General features: G+C 43.7%; 1 protein-coding gene across 3 annotated transcripts in view; it reads right to left on the reverse strand.

Moving 5' to 3' along the window:
- hltf (helicase-like transcription factor) overlaps positions 1 to 14,468 on the reverse strand; it is a 76,596-nt gene extending 62,128 nt beyond the window's left edge. Inside the window, exons 1-6 of one of the 3 annotated variants that reach the window (XM_060834535.1) lie at positions 14,334 to 14,468; positions 12,387 to 12,615; positions 9,858 to 10,024; positions 7,238 to 7,371; positions 4,484 to 4,584; positions 3,211 to 3,285 (exon numbers count right to left, since the gene is read on the reverse strand). In XM_060834535.1, coding sequence (XP_060690518.1) covers positions 3,211 to 3,285; positions 4,484 to 4,584; positions 7,238 to 7,371; positions 9,858 to 10,024; positions 12,387 to 12,614 — 705 coding nt within the window. In that variant the 5' untranslated portion in view covers position 12,615; positions 14,334 to 14,468. Of the gene's footprint in view, positions 1 to 3,210; positions 3,286 to 4,483; positions 4,597 to 7,237; positions 7,372 to 9,857; positions 10,025 to 12,386; positions 12,616 to 14,166; positions 14,292 to 14,333 lie in introns of those variants that run through there. The other 2 variants (XM_060834536.1, XM_060834534.1) reach the window with 2 other exon arrangements.
- Positions 14,469 to 21,853: the final 7,385 nt, after the last annotated feature.

Below are 21,853 nucleotides of genomic sequence, written 5' to 3' on the forward strand. Positions count from 1 at the left end.
AAGTCAGGATAGAGAATGGCTTGGAAGAGGAACTTGCTGGTGGTGGTGTTCCCCTATATATCTGCTGGTTTGTCCTGCTAGATGCTAGTGGTTGTGGGTTTAGAAAGTACTGTCTGAGGAGCCTTTGGATGAATTTCTACGGCACATCCTGTAGATGCTCCTACTGAGTGTTGGTGGTGGAAGGACTGAATGCTTGTGGGATGTGATGCGAATTAAGCAGGCTTTATCCTGGATGGTATCGAGCTTCTAGAGTGTTGTTGGGGCTGCACCCATCCACCCATCGCACACCTGCCTTCCACCTTGCAGATGGTGGGCAGGGCTTTGTGGAGAAAATTTAGCCATCACCCCTTTGACGTTCAATGGCTTTATCACTACTGAACACCCAACCAACGGTACCACTGACCAGAAATTGAACTGGACTAGCCATATAAATACATTGGTTACAACCGCAGGTCCAAGGCAAGGAAACCTACACCAAGTAATTCATTTCCTGATTCCCCAGAGCCTTTCAATCATCTCCAAGTCAGGAGTAGAATGGAACTCTCCCCAATGGTCTGCATGGGTGCAGTTCCAACAACATGCAAGAAGCTTGACACCATGCAGGTCAAAGCAGCTGAGGTGACTGGCAAAACCTCCACAAGCATCTAGTCATTCCACCACTGACACTCAGTAACACTATCTACAAGATGCACATAGAAATTCAATTCTTGCGCCACTGACAAACATGTCAAGATCATGTCTTTTCATTTTTGGTGCTGTTCTTTTAAATTGCGGACCGAAATGAGAAAGAACCAGTTTGAAACCCAGGGATTTACAAAGATGGCTGCATGGCTTAACGCAAGGCATTTGAAACTTTTTAACGAACCCGGTGGCTTCCAGCAACATGCAGACAAACTGGAGCCCTAGAGTCATTTACAAGTGAAGCTGATAATTGGTGTTTAGTCCACAAACGAATGACAAACATCCTCTGGCTATCAACAATAAGGTTGCCCCCAGCCCAACTGCTTGTTCTGTGGTGCTGTGGAGTCCGTGAACCATGTGTATATTGGGTGTGGGCGTTTGCACTCCCTCTTTGATTTTCTGAAAAACCTTCTCCTCTGTTTTTGGTTACACTTCAGTCCCACGCTCCTGATCTTCGGGCACCCGGTGCGGAGGAGGGAGGGCAGGTCTGAAGACCTCCTCGTGGGTCTGCTCCTGGGCCTGGCCAAACTGGCCATAAACAGGTCCAGGCAGCGGGCCGTGGAGGGGGTCGTTAGGGCCGACTGCCTGCCCCTCTTCCGCGGTTACGTTAGGGCCCGGGTGTCCTTGGAGAAGGAGCACGCGGTGTCCACCAACACCCTGGAGTTGTTCAGGGAGAGGTGGGCACTGCAGGGAATGGAGTGCATCATTTCCCCCTCCAACTCTATTTTGATTTAATCCCTGCCCTCCCCTTCACTGTTTTGATCACACAGCATTGCCCTTTGATGTGAAGGGCACTGCTTGTCACTGGCCACTCGGGTGTTTTCCTATCGTCCTGGTGGTGGAAATTGAATGAAGAAGATTTGTGCACCTTGTGTCTCTCACTGTGTCTCACAACTGCACACACACACACCATGGGTGCTGGGGAAAAAATAAGCACTACCACGGTTAGGCAGAAAGAAAAAAAAAGGGACAATAAGGTTGCCATTTAGCTAAATGGACAGAGAGAAGAATTGTCAGATCAGAAGATGTGCAACAGCCAAAAACACATGAGTTCTCTGCAGGAAGACACTAAACCTGAAGACGGCCAGTCTACTTTTCCTTCAACTCAGTTGGGACATTGAATGGATAAGTGGGAGGCAGCCACTCTGTGTCACTTGCAAACCGGTGGAGATGCTCGGAAAAAGAAAGTTCAAGGCGAAAGCTTCAGATTAAGAAAAATCAACTCCAATAGATTTTGTGAACAAAGACTACAGAAATGCTTTCCCTGTTTTCCCTATGCTCTGTGTCGGTGTATGTGAAAGGGGAAGTTTATTAAGGATTTACAGTTTTGATTGGTAGAGTTTGCTTACTTTAGTTCAACTGCTTACCTATAGTTAGAATCTAATGATTTGTAATAAATAATCATTTCCTGTTAAATACAGAAGCCTGGTCCATGCTTTCAACCATCCTCAAATCTGAAAATCAGGTAGTTTGGGCATTTTGCCCATTTTTCTTAAAATCTTTAGTTGTTGTGATGACCATGGGTATAATGGTGCCCAATTTACAACACGTTACCCCAGTGAGTCAGGAAACACAGTAGCAGCAGTACGTACCATCTACAAGATGCACTGCAATAATTCAAAGCGTCTCAGGCAGAACCTAAGGCATGAGGTGGCACAGTGGCCCAGTGGTTAGCACTGCTGGCTCATAGCATCAGGGACCCGGACTCAATTCCAGCCTCGAGCTACTGTCTGTGTGGAGTTTGCACATTCTCCCAGTGTCTGCATGGGTTCCCTCTGGGTGCACCAGTTTCCGGAGCTAAATTACCCACAGTTTTCAGGGATGTGTAGGTTAGGTACATTAGTCAGAGGTACATGTAGAGTAATAAGGTAGGGGAACAGGTCTGGTTCTTTAGAAGGTCGGTGTTGGGCCAAAAGGCCTGTTTCCACACTGCAGGGATTCTATTCTGTGAAATCTTCCAAACCCACACCACAACCACCACCGCCACCGCTATGTGGGCGGCATGGTGGCACAGTGGTTAGCACTGCTGCCTCACAGCGCCAGAGACCCGGGTTCAATTCCTCACTCAGGCGACTGACTGTGTGGAGTTTGCACATTCTCCCTGTGTCTGTGTGGGTTTCCTCCGGGTGCTCCGGTTTCCTCCCACAGTCCAAAAATGTGAAGGTTAGGTGGATTGGCCATGCTAAATTGCCCGTAGTGTTAGGTGAAGGGGTAAATGTAGGGGTATGGGTGGGTTGCGCTTCGGCGGGTCGGTGTGATCTTGTTGGGCGGAAGGGCCTGTTTCCAGTAAGTCAGGCCTGTAAGTAATCTAATCTAGTAGACACATGGGCACACCAACACCTGCACATTCCCCTCTATCCTGACTTGGAAATGCAATGAATATTCCTTGGGTTAAAATCCTGTAACTCCAGAACCTAACATCACTGTTGACATGCTGCTCATTCCCGAATTCCCTGTTAGCTCATCTGTTGACCATCTCGGACTCATAATTTTGTCCAAAAGCAACAGTGCAATACTCGTGTATCTGACCTTAGCTGGTTCCATTTCTCGAGTCTTGTCATGTTCTTTCAGATCTTCAAATATTTTGTCAAATTCATTCTTGAGCTGCAAGAATAAAAATCTGTCATTGCACTCCTGACAGAAAAGCAAACTAGCTTCAATAGGGATAGAACTGTACTACTATTGACACTTGTACAAGTACAGAAAGCTATGAAATATAAACTATAGTCTTTAAGTTTAAATTTAATCTAAATTTTTTCAGGCTAAAAGAATCAAAGGGTTCGGGAAGGAAGTGGGAACAGGGAACGGAGTTGGATGATCAGCCAGGATCTTACTGGATGGTGGAGCAGGCCCAAAGGGCTGAATGGCCTACTCCTGCTTCTATTTTCCGTGATTCTATGTCACACAAGATCAACTGAAGGTAGAAAAGAGACTTTGGTTCTTAAATTTTACCAAGTATCTATTTTATCCTTGGATCCTTGGCGTAAAGGGGCCATTAACACCGAGCTGGGGACGAGGACATCATATAGATATACAGCAATGGTCTGTTTCCATTCGATCCAACTCGTCCATGCCAACCAGATATTCTAAATTCATCTAATCCCATTTGCCAGCATTTGGCCCATATCCCTCTAATCCCTTCGTAGTCACATACCCATCCAGATGCCTTTTAAATGTTGTCATTGTACTAGCCTCCACCACTTCCTCTGGCAGCTCATTTCATACACGCACCACCCTCTAAAAAAAAGTTGCCCCTTGGATCCCTTTTAGATCTTTCCGCTCTCACCCTAAACCTATGCCCCTCTAGTTTTGGATTCCTCTACTGTGGGACAAAGGCCTTGGCAATTCATCCTACCCACGCCGTTCATAATGTTATAAAAGCTTCTATATGGTCACCCCTAGCTTCCAATGCTCCAGAGAAAATAGCCCCTGCCTATTCACCCTCTCTCTAGAACTCAACTCTCCAACCCTGGCAACATCCTTGCAAATCTTTTCTGCGCCCTCTCAAGTTTAAGGGTGCAGAAAACTTACAGACACTTATTATCCAGGAACACAAGGATTGATCAAAGCACCAAGGTACCCTCTGCCTGAGGAACCATAGACCCAGAGTCTATTGAACTCAATAGCCCACTGCACAATGCATCTGCTAAACCCTTGTACTGTCTTATAAAACTGACTTACTCATAATTATGACATCAATTTCAACCTAGAGAGAGATACATTTTCATTATATACACATGGCCAGCAGGTTTGATAGAGGTGGGGCATGATTACCAGCTAAGGAGTTAACAAAATGCTTTACCTGTTCCACTGTCATCTGCACAGCAGTGTGCACAGGAGCTTTGTAACTGGGACCCGGTCTTGCTGATCCCATTCCAGACCATGCCTCAGCAATCCCACCACCTAAAAGAGAACCTCCAGCCAAAGTGCTATATGAATGAGACTGATTCAAACCAAATACAACAGTGTCCGTATCATCGGTTTTATCAATTATATTGCAACTTACGTTTTATGACAGTCTACAGGTTTACAAACTGCTTCAACTGAGTGTCACTCTCACAGTGATATAGCAGAGGTCACACTCTGCAGCAATGATCTAAACTGCAGAAGGGGACTGACCTGGTGCTTTTGAAGGTGGAAGATGGATTGAATGGGACATTACATAGAAAGGAAGTTCAAGTGAGATGGCTGAAGTCTCTCTAACCAATGATAAGGCTGATCCACGTACGGAAATAATCAGAGTGAAGGTTTATTGGAAGCAAGAGTCAAGACGGTTGCCGAATACATGGTCACCTCGGAGACTAAAACCTAGCCCAATCCATCAGCATGGTGCTGAGGAAACAACATATTGTTGGGAAGTAAAATACAGAGCATGCTGGAAATCTGAGACAAATGCAGAGAATGCTGGAGAAACTCAGCAGGTCTGGCAGCCCGAGGAGAGAGAGAAACAGAGTTAACAGAGACAAATTAACAGAGACATACAGCACAGAATCTGACCCGGAGTCCAACTTGTTCATGACAACCAGATATCCTAAGTTAATCTAGTCCCATTTTCTAGTGCTTGGCCCATATACCTGTAAACCCTTCCTATTCATATACCCAGCCAGACGCCTTTTAAACATAGTCATTGTACCAGCCTCCACCATTTCCTTTAGCAGCTCATTCCATACACGCACCACCCTTTGTGAGAAAGTTGCCCCGAGGTCCCTTTTAAATATTTTCCCTCTCACCCTCTAGTTCTGAACTCCCCCAACCCAGGGAAACATACCTTGTCTATTTATCCTATCCATGCCCCTCATGATTTTGTAAACCTCTATAAGGCCACCCCCTCAGCCTCTGATGCTCCAGGGAAAACTGCCCCAGCCTATTCAGTCTCTCCCGATAACTCAAACCCTCCAACCCTGGCAACATCCTTGTAAATGCTTTCTGAACCCTTTCAAGGCTTGTCTGCGGAAATGGTATAATGGGAGGATGTGGTCTTTGAATAATTTACAGTGCCTCTTGAAAGGGAAGCAAGAGGTCCCATTGCACTCTTCCAAGAAGGGCAAGAGGGGTTTTCTACAGTGTCATGTTTATTACTTATCCATTTGAAGCAAGTCATCTGCTCAGTTAATTAATTGCTGCTTCTGCAAAACTCCTTTGCTCACAAATGCTGGCACATTTCCCAATGTACAGAGGGGGTGGACTTGAAAAACTACTTCCACTGGCTGCAAAGTATTTTGGGTACCCTCAAAGATGCTTCAGAAATGTACTTTGTTTTTTCTTTTTTCCTAGTCAAGAATGAAAGGCACAAGGCTGTGGATGGAACACAAAAGGCAAAGACCACCTTAAGAAACACAATTAGGGCATCAAGGGAGAAGCCAGTGGCCCCATGACACCAGGCTGCTGTCCAACAGATTTATTTGACATCACAAGTCACCGGAGCACTGCCCCACCACCAGGTCACCTGATGAAGGAACGAGGTTGCAAAAGCTGGTGATGTCAAATAAACCTGCTGGAACATTAGATTAGATTATCTACAGTGTGGAAACAGGCCGTTCGGCCCAACCAGTCCACACTGGCCCTCCGAAGAGTAACCCACCCAGACCCACTTCCCTCTGACTACTGCATCTAACACTACGGGCAATTTAGCGTGGCCAATTCACCTGACCTGCACATCTTTGGACTGAGGGAGGAAACTGGAAGAGCCAGAGAAAATTCACGCAGACACAGGGAGAATGTGCAAACTCCGCACAGACAGTCGTCCGAGGCTGGACTTGAACCTGGGACCCTGGCGCTGTGAGGCGGCAGTGCTAACCACTGAGTCACTGTGCCGCCCAGAACTGGTGTCGTGTGACTTCTGACTTTGTCCAGCCCAGTCCTACTACCAGCACATCCACATCAGAGGGAGAAAGGACCAGGAGTACAAAAGAACAGCAAGATGTGGCTTAGTGATAGCAGGCACAGTGAATGGAAGCAGGACTGAGGAGGGGGGAAAGAAAGAGTCTTCATTACGGGGCAGAATTCTCATCGAATCCATGATGCCAGTGTTTTGACCGAAATTAGCTCATTTGCATGCTGTCCTCTTGCCCCACACTAAATGCTCGCTGCCAACGGTACTTTTTAAAAACTCATTCACAGGATGAGGGCCTCACTGGCTGGGTCAGCATTTATTACCCATCCTTAATTGCCCAGAGGGTAGTTAAGAGTCAACCACATTACTGTGGGTCTGGAGTCATAGGTAGGCCAGACCAGGGAAGGATGGCAGTTTGTTTTCCTAAAGGATGTGAGCGAACCCAATGGGTTTCTCCATCGGCCAACAATGGATGCACGGTCATCATTAGAATCCTACTTCCAGATGTTATCTGCTGTGGATGGATTCAAAGCTGGGTCCCCAGAACGTTACCTGGGTCTCTAGAGGAACAGTCAAGCGATAGTGCCACTGGGCCATCACCTCCCTCTACTTTAAAGGCAGTGAGATTGGAAAAGGCAAAGAGTTATGTCATCAATCCCAAAATAGCTAAACTAATAGCTAAAAATAAAAAGGGGCTCTCGACATCGGTTAATCTGCATTTACCTTTTGTCGGAGGTGCCAGTTTAAACCCGTGTCTCTTTAACCTTTCCAGAACAGCGTCACGGTTTTCTTCTCTGCCCCAGAACGAAAGTTGCACTGGCATGGTGAACACGTTGTTGGCACCGTAAGGAACCACCCTGTTTGGGAAGGAAATACAGACAGTTCTCCAGCAGCACTCTTCCCCGTTCCCAATCTGGCACGGTGGACAACTGAAACCGTGCAGAGCCTTCGAGACTTGAGGAAAGAAATGCAAAACCGCTGGCAAACACATTGCTGTGGTTACAGTTCCGAAAGATCACCGGATCCACTTCTGACCTGGTACCCAAGGTGCAAGGGGCATGAGCATGACATGGCGCAGCCACAGGGCAGTCAGGTCATGCTTAGTCTCCTGGAAGCACCACTGCAATAAGAGCTCATATGTTTCTCAACCTGATTGCGAACATTGGAATAATAAGCCCCTGCTTGAATCACAAGTCCCTGTTCTCTTTTGGTACCCAAACAGCACTACCTCAGGCTGTTTACTGCCAGTCTCTGACCTACACCAACTTATTAATTCAAATTGATCTCTGGCAGCGCGAGAACAAAGAGCAAATCAGGAATCTGTTTTAAGCAGCTGAAAATGTGTTGCTGGAAAAGCGCAGCAGGTCAGGCAGTATCCGAGGAGCAGGAGAATCGACGTTTCGGGCATGAGCAGGCCAATTTTCTTATTGATGCATTTTAAATAATCATTCCACCAATTAGTTATGAATCCTTTTTCTCTTCCACCAAAGATCACCAACACCCCCCACAACCTTCACTTTGGTCTTTTTCTTCCCCTCCGGGAGACCTTGTTGTATGTTTTTCTTGTCCCTTTAACTCTTCCCTGTTAAATTGCAGTAGATTTTGCCCATAATTACATACCCTTGGCCTGATTAACAAAGCCGCTCAGAATTAGCAGCTTTACTCAGAGAGCCACAATAGATGGTTGCTAAGGAAGGTGAAAACATTGCATTTCTGAGGCTGCTGACTAACCTGACACCTCTTTCTGCAGCAACTACAGTATGGAATGTTGACAAATGACTTCCTCAGAAGCACTGATTCAAACCACGTGTTTATCATGTCATTATATGCAGCAGAAAGATGATATTTGGGGAATATTTTTGTGTTGTTTAAAGAAAGCATCTTTGCATGTTTCTCAAGCTGTTCATAAGCATTTTACAAGATGTACTCATGAAGTGTGGTCAAGGCTATTATGCAGGAAATCACAGCTGACACAGAGAGATTCCATAAATATGTGATAGATGACAAGTTACATTATTTTGCTGTTGTTAATTGAGGGAGTAATACTGGCCGCACTGTGTAAGAAAGCAATCCTCTTTAAACAGGAGCTTGAAAATGTTCATGTAAAATAACAAACAGGTTTAAGATTTCACCCAAAGTATAGTGACGACAACAGGACAGCGCACCCTGAACTCGGAAATCGGCCTCGATGAGATGGCAAAGTCCTGAACCCATTTCCTTCGGACTAAAGGCAAGAAAGCTAACAACTGGAGTCAAGCTGTAAATATGTGAAAAAGGAAGTTTATATCTAGCCTGTAATTGCAAATCCTGGGCTTGCCAATATCTAATCACTCACAATGCAGTGTGTTGGTGTACCACACATGGGGAGGATCACAATTGCTTACTTTAGTAATTATCTGCACCTACAAGTTCCCAATCAAGCAACATACATTAGTCATCTTCCTCCCATAGCTTTGATAGTAGAATTTCTAACTAACATTTCAAGCTCAATGCAGCATGTTGACCAGAATTTGCAAAACATTCACTCAAACACGTCACTTGGCATTACTATGGATTTGTATTTTCAGATTCATTCCATGTTGTTCAAAAAGCACACAATCTGTAGGCAGTCGGTCTGCGATATTTTATTAACTCTTACTTGGAAACAGAACCAGTCCAACTCAAGATTGGGATACAGACAGACTCCAACCTCACACCTTTAATGTATTGTCTGAGCCGAGATGACACTAAGTATATAAAACTGAACATTGTCTTGGTTCTGCAATTTGAAAGAAGCTCTGGGATTTACATATAAATGAAACCTGCAACCCATTTGAAGTGATTAGAGACTGAACAGCAACCTAGGTTTGTTCAACACATCACATCAGTGGTAGGACACTTTGATCTTTTACTGTAAATTCTATGTCCTACGATCCTGCCCCACTAGCTAAGTGACGAAAGAGCAACGCTCTGTAAGCTTGTAGAGATACACAATCCTTTATCCGAAATCTTTTCTGTAGAGTGTGGCATGTGAACAAGTGACCCCACTCTACACCCACTCGAACCATGTCACTAAGATACGATGTGGCAGCGTGACCCAGCACGGGCAGGAATTAACTGTGTCTCAGTACTCGTACTATTCACATGTGCATCTGCTGTTAGGTTTTTTTTATTTCATTGTGAAAATGTCATTTATTCTGAAATCTGAAAAATTCCAAATTTTGAGAAACAATTGGCCCCAAGGATTTTGGATAAAGGATTGTGTACCTGTACTTCCAAATAAACCTGTTGGACTATATCCTGGTGTTGCGAGATTTTTAACTCTTAGCATTGCGGTAGCTCAGAACTGAACATGTTGACTCACCCTTCAACTCTGGCAAGTCTGTTATCCAGGATAAAGGCCAGAGGAGCTGCCAGTTCCCGTTTGATATGTCCCACCTGAATACCATTCACATTATTTACTTGGACGGCATTTCTGTCGTATGGGTTGTTCGGTTCTCGCTGAAGGGCAACCATTTCATTGTTGCTCACCTAACGCAAAGTTTAACAAAAGTCAAGTGTTACTGAAATAGCAGTTTTGGACAGTTACCAGCACTTAACCACATTGTTTGCAAAGCCAGTCTCAGGACTTCTGAGAATTAGTAGTAGTGCCCCCACCTTGGGGCCAGGAGACCTGGGTTCATGTCCCACCTGCTACCGAGGTAGGTGGCATCACATGACGAAGTCACCTGATGAAGGAGCAGCGCTCTGAAATTTTGTGATTTCAAATAAACCTGTTGGACTATAACCTGGTGTTGTGTGATTTGTGACCTTGTCCACCCCAATCCAACATCGGTACCTGCACATCATCGTTCCTTAATAGTTTTGAAATAGAATTCCACCGCCCAGATTTTTCCAATCAACCTATTTCAGTGAGTGGCTGTAAGCCATATGCATGGGGCACGGCCAGCATTCACAAGAAATGCTGATTATAAAATCTCTGCTGCTTAGTTTATGTACAAGAATTGTGCTTCAGTGTTTTTAAATCAGATGTCTAAAGTTACTTTGCTCCACAAAACAGCAAAGTCCTGATCAATTCTTCTCAGTGAACACATAGAAAAAAGTAATCAGTTAATTAAAAAATGCTGGTCTTTTCACTGCAACGTGGTTGAAATTTAAAGTTAAAGGAAATGGTGCTTCAGATGATCAGACCAATCCTCAGACCTCATCAGAAACACTGTGAGACACTATCTCAGGAAGATACAAACCTGCCCAAAAGGTGACACAGGCAGACTAACCAGAACGACACTTCACTTGAGTTAAATTTGGAAGGCAATTCACAAACACGGTTTGTATGTCTGAGAGTTTAGCAAAGTTGCGAGTGAGCGGACATGAGCGGCTTAAAAATGATAAGGCGATTTTTATTTTTTGAAAGAGTAGATAAAGAGTGGTGATTCCCTCTGGGAAGGGAGTACAGGGAGCACAGTAAAAATGTGAGGTAAAATCAGGAAGCATTTTCTTGTCTTGCTCCCCCACTCCACTCTTCTCACACAAACAAACAGGAGAAATTTAAGGAATATGAATTGAATGCTCAGACGGTGGTGTAATAAGTCAGAGGTATGGAGCAAAGGTAATTAAAAGGATACATCACGGTCTTAAAAAAAAAGAGATAGACAGACGCTGTTCCAAAGAATACAAAGCAGAGATCAGATCAGCAAGATTGGTCACAAACAATAAACTGAAGATTTTAAACTGCACTGCTGAGCCCATCGACTTTTCCAAACGCACAACACCTTCAATTTATCTGGAATACAGTCAGTAATAAGCAGTGTCTTTCACAAACTCCAGTTAAATATTGGGAAGGCTAAAGCCACCCGCTTTGGTCCCCACCACAAACTCTGCTCCCTTGCTTTGTTCCATCCTTCTCCCTGGCAAGTGCCCAAGACTTTAAAAAAACGTGAAATCCAGCTGGACAGAATTCATCTCAGCCACTTGTCCACATAATCATTAGGACCACCTACACCCACCTGTGAAATCTGACTTTGATCCGATTTCTACTCTCGTGTTGCTAACTCCCTCTACTTTGTTGTTACTCCTGGTCTTGAATTTTCCAACATACTCCTAGCTGGCCTCACATTCTAGTTGATTTTGTCCAAAACTCTGCTACCCTTGACCTTATTCATACAAAGTCCTATTAATCCATTACCCCAGGGAACACTGACTTTGGACCAAATGATGCCTCCACTGAAAAATTCTTTTCCCGGTACTCAATATCCATCTATGATCTGGCCTCATTCTAGCCCTACCATCAACTCCAACCCCACAATCCTTCGATAACAACACTCATCCAATTCTGTCTTCTTGAACCCCCAATTTTAATTGATGATACTTTTGTTTTAATTAACTTATTCAGACATGTCAGTGTTCTGGAGCAATTGTGGTATCTCTACAATATGGAAGCAGGCCATTCAGCACTTTGGAGGGTTGGTGTAGACTCAAAAGTGCAACCTGTGGGGCTTGAACCTGGGTCGCCTCAACCAGAGATGAGGACAAAACCACTGTATACCAGAGTCCCTCTGCCCCTCAATTTCACATTCGGTGGAAGTGTCTTTAATTATCTCGGTTCCAAATTCAGAAATTCCGTCACTGACCTGTCCACTACCTCTCTTCACTTTCATCCATGGAGACACTCCTTCAAATCTACTGCGCTGACTTTGGTCATCTGCCCCAAAATTGCTCAGTATCTTTACAACATTCTCATGAAACAGCTTAGGACATTTTATTATGGGAGGTGCACTATGCTTTTTATTCTCTATGTTTAAGTCAATAATAAAGAGGTAATTGTGGACATGGCAAATTGAAGATTTAAACGCAGCAAGTTAATATTACACCGGATTGGAAAGACAAGTCTTACCACGCCTGTATAATAACGCATCCCAACCACATTCCCACGTAGGTTTCCAAATAAAACAGAATCCAGATCTTCATCTGGTGACGCAGTGTCATCTGTTAACGTGCGGTTTATCATCTGAGATAATGATTCTTCAGGATCCGGAGCAAAAAGGAAGCTGCCATCCGAAAACTGAGATGCAGATCGTCCACCCAAATACTGGGAACTAGACCAGTTGCGCCAGAACAGCATGCTGCAGAAACAACAGAAAGCCATGTTTTATAACCTTAACAATAAAAGGTATTTAAACTCTCAGAACTTCAAACTCATCCATCCATGAAGGCTAGCAGATTCTTGTTGCTGCACCCATCACAAACTCTCAGTTCTTAAGAATTACAGAAGATTACAAGATTATTGCGAGATTACAGAAACAAAGTCCAGCACAAGTTTACTTTTTTTTTGATTAGATTAGACTTACAGTGTGGAAACAGGCCCTTCGGCCCAACAAGTCCACACCGACCCGCCGAAGCGCAACCCACCCATACCCCTACATTTACCCCTTACCTAACACTACGGGCAATTTAGCTTGGCCAATTCACCTGACCCGCACATCTTTGTGACTGTGGGAGGAAACCGGAGCACCCGGAGGAAACCCACACAGACACGGGGAGAACGTGCAAACTCCACACAGTCAGTCGCCTGAGTCGGGAATTGAACCCAGGTCTGACAGGCGCTGTGAGGCAGCAGTGCTAACCACTGTGCCACCGTGCCGCCCCTAAATGTCCCATTATTGGAGCATGGTGCTTCATTAAATAACATCTCTCAAGATGCACTGTAATCAGCAAATGATGGTACCAATCTGACAATGAGAGTTAGTCCCAGGTCCCACTTCATCTGGAAGCACAAAGCATTTTATACTTCACAAGAAAAAAAAAGTTGCCAAGCTCCGAAAGTTTGAGATTTCATGCAAACTTGGTGTCATGTGACTTCTTACTGTCCAAGAAAAAAAACCAAAGGGAAGGGAAACATCTGTGCTATACTGCTGGTGGAATGAAATTCAGCAGTTCAAAATTAGCACTTCATGTAAAAAAAAAGTCACCCACGCACTCTAGCAGGATTAAAACGCAATCAGCACATAGATGTAATAAACAGAAATTGCTGGAGAAATTTAATAGATCTGGCAGTATCTGAAAAGAGAAAGCAGTGATCCATCTTCACAATGGCATGCAGAAGAGTTACACAGATTGCACAACCCTTATTTTGACATAGCAATGATATCCTGCAGATAGAATCCCTTTAACCAGGTAGTCTTACTTATCCCACGTATACCTGGGCACGAAAAAGTTATGCAGGTGGGCAGCAATTATCACAAATCCATGGCCACTTAGCACAAGTTTACTTGGCTATTTATCACTAAGCAGACCCGATAACTTTAGCAGATTTGAATACTCTTAACAACGAGGTGCAGAGACCTCCCTGAACAATATATTTTGTTCCCTTTAGATTTATATCTTTGACCCAACGCCTGGATTTGATGCAGATTACAGACTGGATGTAAAAGACTCGTGATGAAAAAGCAACAACATTTCGAGGCGGAGAGTGACGATGAACGCTGTGTTGGTGGGTGTTTTTAAAAAAAAACTGGAAATGTTGTCATGCACTCGAAAAACAACACAACCAAATCTCCCCTTGACTGTGGCTGCCTCTGTCAGGCCCCCAAAACACGGCTTGCTGTTGGTGAGTCATTCTTTCCATTCCGCCTGCAGCCAGCCCCTGCTTTTGACATTCACCCGGGATTACAAACCTTTTAAGCAAAAATAAGACGGCATGATGCGAAGGCAGGTTGCTTTGAGCTTCCAGCACTGCATTTCTAGCCAGGGCTCTGGATTTTGTGCAGAGCTCTGCATTAAAGCCTTCACTTTTTTTTTGCTGCTCTTAAACCGCAACGCGCACAGAAAAGCTTTATTCTACCTCTGCAAATAATCTTCAGCACAAAATCAAATCTTCCCTCCTGTCAGTGACTTGCAAAAAGGTGTCTTTCTTTTTTAAAAAGACAGGCCACAACATCAAGCCCGTCCACTCCACAATCCCAGCTCCTTTCACTTTCGCCTCGGCTCGCGCGGTTCTTGCTGATTGACGCGGCTCTCGGCCAATCGGAGCGGCCCCTCGCCAGGCAGCAGCGTATCAGAGCGAGCGGAGGGTGGGACTCTCGGCCAGGGACGAGATACAACCACTCGATACATTGTGGCAGCTGACCAGCTCCTGATCCCGTCCATTCATAAAGACAGGCTGGTGCTGTTTGTACTGGTGCTGCAGTGATAATGTCCCCACCTCTGGACCAGGTCAAGGTTAGAGAAGTCACATGAAGCCAGGTTATAGTCCAGTTGAAATCACGAGCTCTCAGAGCGCTGCTCCTGACTTCACTTGACCAAGGGGCAGTGCTCTCAAAGCCTGTGATTTCTGATAAACCTGTTGGACTATAATCTGGTGACTTGTGACTTTATCCACCCCAAACCAACACCGCCACCTCCACATCTGAGCCAGAGGCCTGGGTTCAAGCCCGACCTGCGCCAAAGAGATGAAGATAGCTCTGATCAGGTTGATGAGGAACCGTTTAGATACTTTATTGCATACCTCTGGACCAGGTGGGACTTAAACTCAGCCATGCTTAACTCGGATATAGAGATTTAACTGTTCTGCTACAAGAACCCCCTAACTCAGAGGTAGGGACATTATCATTGTGCTACAAGAACCCGCTAACCTAGAGGTAGGGACATTATCATTGTTCCACAAGAACCCCCTAACTCAGAGTTAGGGACATTATCATTGTACTACAAGAACCCCCTAACTCAGAGGTAGGGACATTATCATTGTGCTACAAGAATCCCCTAACTCAGAGGTAGGGACATTATCATTGTGCCACAAGAACCCGCTAACCTAGAGGTAGGGACATTATCATTGTGCCACAAGAACCCGCTAACTCAGAGGTAGGGACATTATCTTTGTATTACAAGAACCCCCTAACTCAGAGGTAGGGACATTATCATTGTGCTACAAGAATCCCCTAACTCAGAGGTAGGGACATTATCATTGTGCCACAAGAACCCGCTAACTCAGAGGTAGGGACATTATCATTGTACTACAAGAACCCCAAAACTCAGAGGTAGGGACATTATCATTGTGCTATAAGAACTCCCTAACTCAAGTAGGGACATTATCATTGTGCCACAAGAACCCCCTAACTCAGAAACAAGAACATTATCAATGTGCTACAAGAACCCCAAAACTCAGAGGTAGGGACATTATCATTGTGCTATAAGAACTCCCTAACTCAAGTAGGGACATTATCATTGTGCCAGAAGAACCCCCTAACTCAGAAACAAGAACATTATCAATGTGCTACAATAACCCCTAACTCAGAGGTAGGGATATTATCCGTGTTCTACAAGAACCCCCTAACTCAGGTAGGGACATTATCATTGTACTACAAGAACCCCCTAACTCAGAGGTAGGGACATTATCATTGTGCTACAAGAATCCCCTAACTCAGAGGTAGGGACATTATCATTGTGCCACAAGAACCCGCTAACCTAGAGGTAGGGACATTATCATTGTGCCACAAGAACCCCCTAACTCAGAGGTAGGGACATTATCATTGTGCCACAAGAACCCCCTAACTCAGAGGAAGGAACATTATCATTGTGCCACAAGAACCCCCTAACTCAGAGGTAGGGACATTATCATTTTGCCACAAAAACCCCCTAACTCAGAGATAGGGACATTATCATTGTGCTACAAGAACCCCCTAACTCAGAGGTAGGGACATTATCATTGTGCCACAAGAACCCCCTAACTCAGAGGAAGGAACATTATCATTGTGCCACAAGAACCCCCTAACTCAGAGGTAGGGACATTATCATTTTGCCACAAAAACCCCCTAACTCAGAGATAGGGACATTATCATTGTGCTACAAGAACCCCCTAACTCAGAGGTCAGGACATTATCATTGTGCTACAAGAACCCCCTAACTCAGAGGTAGGGACATTATCATTGTGCCACAAGAACCCCCTAACTCAGAGGTGGGAATATTATCATTGTGCCATAGGAACCCTCTAACTCAGAGGAAGGAACATTATCATTGTGCTACAAGAACCCCCTAACTCAGAGGTAGGGACATTATCATTGTGCCACAAGAACTCCCTAACTCAGAGGTAGGGACATTATCATTGTGCCACAAAAACCCCCTAACTCAGAGATAGGGACATTATCATTGTGCCACAAGAACCCCCTAACTCAGAGGTCAGGACATTATCATTGTGCTACAAGAACCCCCTAACTCAGAGATCAGGACATTATCATTGTGCTACAAGAACCCCCTAACTCAGAGGTAGGGACATTATCATTGTGCCACAAGAACCCACTATCCTAGAGGTAGGGACATTATCATTGTGCCACAAGAACCCCCTAACTCAGAGGTAGGGACATTATCATTGTGCCACAAGAACCCCCTAACTCAGAGGTGGGAACATTATCATTGTGCCATGGGAACCCTCTAACTCAGAGGTAGGGACACTATCATTGTACCACAGGAACCCTCTAACTCAGAAACAGGGACATTACCATTGTAGCACAAGAGCCCCTAACCCAGAGGTAGGCACCCATTATTAATGTGCCATAACAGACCCCTAACTCAGAGTAGGGACACTAGAAGAGCGCTAAAGATATTATATTTGTTTTCTGCTTCAAGGTTGTCCCTAATCAACCTGTTTAGAGATGTTATTACACACCTCTGAATTAAGTGAGGCTTGAACCCAGGCCTCCTGCCTCAGAAATACAAATGCTACCACTCCACCACAAGAGCCTTTCCAATGTAGGTACATTTTTATACTTTCTAATCAACCTGTTCAGAGATGTTATTACACACCTCTAGAGCAGGTGGACTTGAACCCAGGCCTCCTACTCAGGGGTAGGGACATTACCATTGTGTCACAAGAACTTCCAAATTCAGAGATAGAGATACTTCCATTGTGTCAAAAGAGCCCCTAAAATTGGAAATATTACATTTGATCTGAATTCAGTTCTGAAGAAGTCATACTGGACCTGAAAGGTTAACTTTGTTTCTCCCTGTATAAAGCAAGACGTGAAGGTGCCAGTGTTAGCTGGGATGGACACAGTTAAAAATCACACAACACCAGGTTATAGCCAAAAAGGTTTATTTGAAATCACAAGCTTTCGGAGTTCTGCTACGTCACCAGGTACCTCCTGATGAAGGAGCAGTGCTCTCATGTTGCGTGATCATTAACTGTATAAAAACAGGCACAGCTGGAAATAGTCAGCTTGTCCAGTAGCCTCTGTGGAAAAGAGAAACAAGAATTTCAATGTACTTCAGATTTGTGACTTTTCCTAAAATGTTAATTACGTTTACTGCAATCTGCAGATGCTGCTTTGTTGAGCATCTTTGCATTTTTGTTTTTACTTTGGATTTCCAGTGTTTGTATTTTAAGTATTCATTTTAGTTTATCCCAGGGATCTTTTTTCTTCTGCTCCATGCTGCAGAATGCCCTGGGCTTTTCCCCAGTACAATTTTTACGCCGAGATTTTAAAAAACTGACTCTGAACTCCAATTCATTCATCAAATTTTGAGATACTCTGCTCAACATGATGATGGCTGAATTACAACTGAGTTCAGTAAATACTATCATTAGCACAATTAACCATTAGGGTCCCCATAACTTTATTGCTTCCGGATAAATGTTTGCTTTTTGTATGCTGTTTGACATTTCTGATGCACCAGTGCCTGTTAAGACTGAACAACTTTTGAGTTATATTGGCTCTTCAAGAATTTGCCTTGATTTCGCCAATTGTCATTGATATTTAACAGGCAGTTGACTAAAAATATGCCAGCATGATGGGAAATGTACTCAGAAATGTCAAACAGCATACAAAAAGTGAAATAGTACTTCTGGGTGTAAAAAGAGAAGTACACTAGTAGATTAAAGCAGCCAATATTGCAGATTGTGCAAAGTCTTTCATTCAAGTGAAAGTTTGTTTCTCATCCAAATATGTACAGGGGTACTGCAACGCTGAGTAAGCAATATAGCTTCCTAAACCGAGAAGAGAATTCATAGAGAATAGACAAATCAATTACGCAGCTGGATAGTTGGTGAAGTATTTTACATGGGTTGGACGGGTTTGCTTTGTTTTGGCACAGCCATTTGGCCGCCGGCATTTTGCTACGGCTGTTTGGGTGCCAAACTTATTTGGCGCCAGCTCATTGGGGACGGACGTTTTGGCGCTAAGAACATTTCTTTATTTGTAAATCTGTCTGTATGGACAGCTTTAGTGTAACAAACTTACAATATATCTATTATATAACCATCTGTTATGTTGAATAACCACGCAGGTTTATCGAATGGTGTAGATAAGTTTAATTTCAACATAAATATGTTACTTGTACATATGAAGGTATAATTGCATGCATTTTTTTGTACTAAGTGTTTTGTGTACAGTAGTTGAACTTGCAGCCTCGAAAAGACCAATAGGTATGTTGCTGTTTGCACTTCCTTTGTATTCCTTTGTATAAATTGAGCTCATCCATATTTGGAAACAGGAAAACTAGCTCTCTCCTCCTTTAGCTGTTTGCTCAGACTACAGTTAGTCTTTGGCCTCAGTTGAGTTAACTGCGGGTGCGCTGCCACAAGTGTTTCATTCTTTTGCCACCTTTTTATTTTTTTTAATCATTTTATCCATACGATGGCTGAGGAGGTATTAACAAAATTCGATAAAGAAAAATTTCCGCATAATGGATTCCTCTACATCTTTGACAAAACAAGCAAAGTTGACAGCAACATGAATTTTTGGCATTGTGAGCAAAGACATTGGGGCAAAGCACCGCTCCATACTAAAGCTGGAGAGGTGGTGAGGGAGCTGAACAGCCATTCACATGAAACTTCTGCTGCACAATTAGAGCTTGCACTTGTGAAAACTAAAATAAAAAAAGAGAGCAGAGGAGACTCTTGAGTCACCGACTGTAGTTGTTAATGAATGTTTGACAGACATATTCCAAGCTAGTCTAGCTGTCATTCCTAATATGTCTGCTTTGAGGAAAATAATATGCAGAAAGCGTAATTCAGTGATGAACACCCCCACCAATCCAACTGATTTGCAACAATTATTTGTGCCAGAATGCTACAGAATATATATCCCTCAACCAGGTGTGGAAGAAAATGTATTACTGTGTGATAGTGGGCCAGGTCCCAACCGGATATTAATTTTCGGAAGACAGAGCTGGCTCTAACACTTAGTGACATCTGATATGTGGTTTGCCAATGGCACATTCAGTATTACTCCCAGCCTCTTTTCTCAGATATGTAATTCTGGCAAAAAAACACGGAGGTGTTCACCCTATAGTGTATGCTCTTTTGCCCAACAAGCAACGCACCACATACGTGAGAATGTTCGAGTTATTGAAAGAAATGGAACCCAATTTGAAATCCACTTCAATCGTCTGCGATTTTGGACAAGCTGCGCCCAGTGCTATGAAGGACATATTCCCTGATGTTCAAATAAAAGGATGTATTTTTCATTTAGCTCAAAATATGCAAAAACATTTAGCTAGATTGGGGTTCACTAGTTTGTATAACACTGATCCTGATTTCTGGTTAAAAACTAGAATGATTATTGCCCTTGCCTTTGTACCTTTGAACAAGATTGATGAATATCTGGATGTTCTAGTGACCGATCTGCCGCAAGAACTTCAAGATTTACTCAACTGGTTTGAAGATACATATGTTGGTTGTCAGGACAGACGAGGAAATGGAAGACAAACTCCTCTATTTCTCCATGAGATTTGGAACCTTCATCAGAGAACATTAAACAGGGAAGACCGCACAAACAATCATGCGGAGGCAGTCCACCGTCGATTACAATACGAACTTAGCATGCAACATCCCACCATATGGAAATTAATAAATGGCCTGCGTAAAGTACAGAAAGGTAGAGATGCATATTATGAAGGGTTACGAACTGGGCATGAGCCACCACAGAAACTAAAAAATATAGTGATGCAGATAGAAGAATACATGAAACTGTTCTTAGATTTGAAAACATGGATGTTATCGAGTACTTGAGGAACCTTGCTCATAATTGAGTCCAGAACTAGAGGGCATAGGTTTAGGGTGAGAGGGGAATGACATAAAAGGGACCTGAGGGGCAACTTTTTCACGCAGAGGGTGATACGTGTATGGAATGAGCTGCCAGAGGAAGTGGTGGAGGCTGGTACAATTGCAGCATTTAAGAGGCATTTGGATGGGTATATGAATAGGAAGGGTTTGGAGGGATATGGGTCGGGTGCTGGCAGTTGGGACTAGATTGGGTTGGGATATCTGGTCGGCATGGACGGGTTGGACCGAAGGGTCTGTTTCCATGCTGTACATCTCTATGACTATGATTCTATGACTATAATTACTAAATGAACTAAATAAAGCTACATTACAGTTTTTAGTGATTAACAGATTTAATGTTTTTATTTTTCAATAAAGTTACAGTTTTAAAACTTATTAAATGATGATGAATCAATCAACATTTTTTTCCTAGCGCCAAAACGTCCGTCGCCAAATGGGCTGGTGCCAAATCAGCTGGCGCCCAAACGGCATGCCAAAACGCCACGCCCAATCGTCCCATTCCGGGTTGGACCTTCAAAGCCAAACTTCAGTCGCAGACACAGAAAATGATGGAAGTCAAGGTGCCAGAAAGTCTGATCGATGCTTCTCCAAAACACAACCCTTGACCACAACTGGAGAAATCAGGCCTGACAGAAAATGTCAAGCTAACTTAACTAGCAGGAAGCAGGTATCAATCACAGAGAGTGGTCATATTAGTTCCCCTGAACCTTTGCGACCTCTTTGATCTTGGTTTCCACCACTCTCTGTGATTGATATCTGCTTCCTGCTAGTTAAGTTAGCTTGACATATTTTCTGTCAGGCCTGATTTCTCCAGCTGTGGTCAATGTAGAGTGTCCAATTTTACGCCTGTGGTCACTTGATCACAAAAGGGAAATGGAATTTTAAAAACTTGTATTTCCAAAGAGAAGAGAAGATCAGAAAACATGATTTGGATAGTCTGAAGCTTATTATAAAGAAGGAAAGAATAGATGATGGCTCAGAGAATAATTCTGATTCCAATGAAGGATTTGATTTAATTGTAAATCTGGTGTGGTGCCTAAATTCACTGATGCTGGTGTTTAAACACATTCCTCATCATTTGAAAATATTGTTGGGAAGCTGAAACGGCCAACCCACATTTGGACCTTAATCTTTTTGGCTGTCCCTGATTTGTTTATTCATACTTCATCTGGCATAATTCCCTATTGATTCCACCTGACAAAGGAGTAGCACTCTGAAAGTTTGTGATTTAAAATAAACCTGATGGACTATAACTTGGTGTTGAGATTTCTGATTTTGTCCATCCCAGTGTCTCCGCATCATCCCTG

The sequence above is a fragment of the Hemiscyllium ocellatum genome, chromosome 13 (assembly GCF_020745735.1).
Source record: "Hemiscyllium ocellatum isolate sHemOce1 chromosome 13, sHemOce1.pat.X.cur, whole genome shotgun sequence".
Taxonomy (NCBI): domain Eukaryota; kingdom Metazoa; phylum Chordata; class Chondrichthyes; order Orectolobiformes; family Hemiscylliidae; genus Hemiscyllium; species Hemiscyllium ocellatum.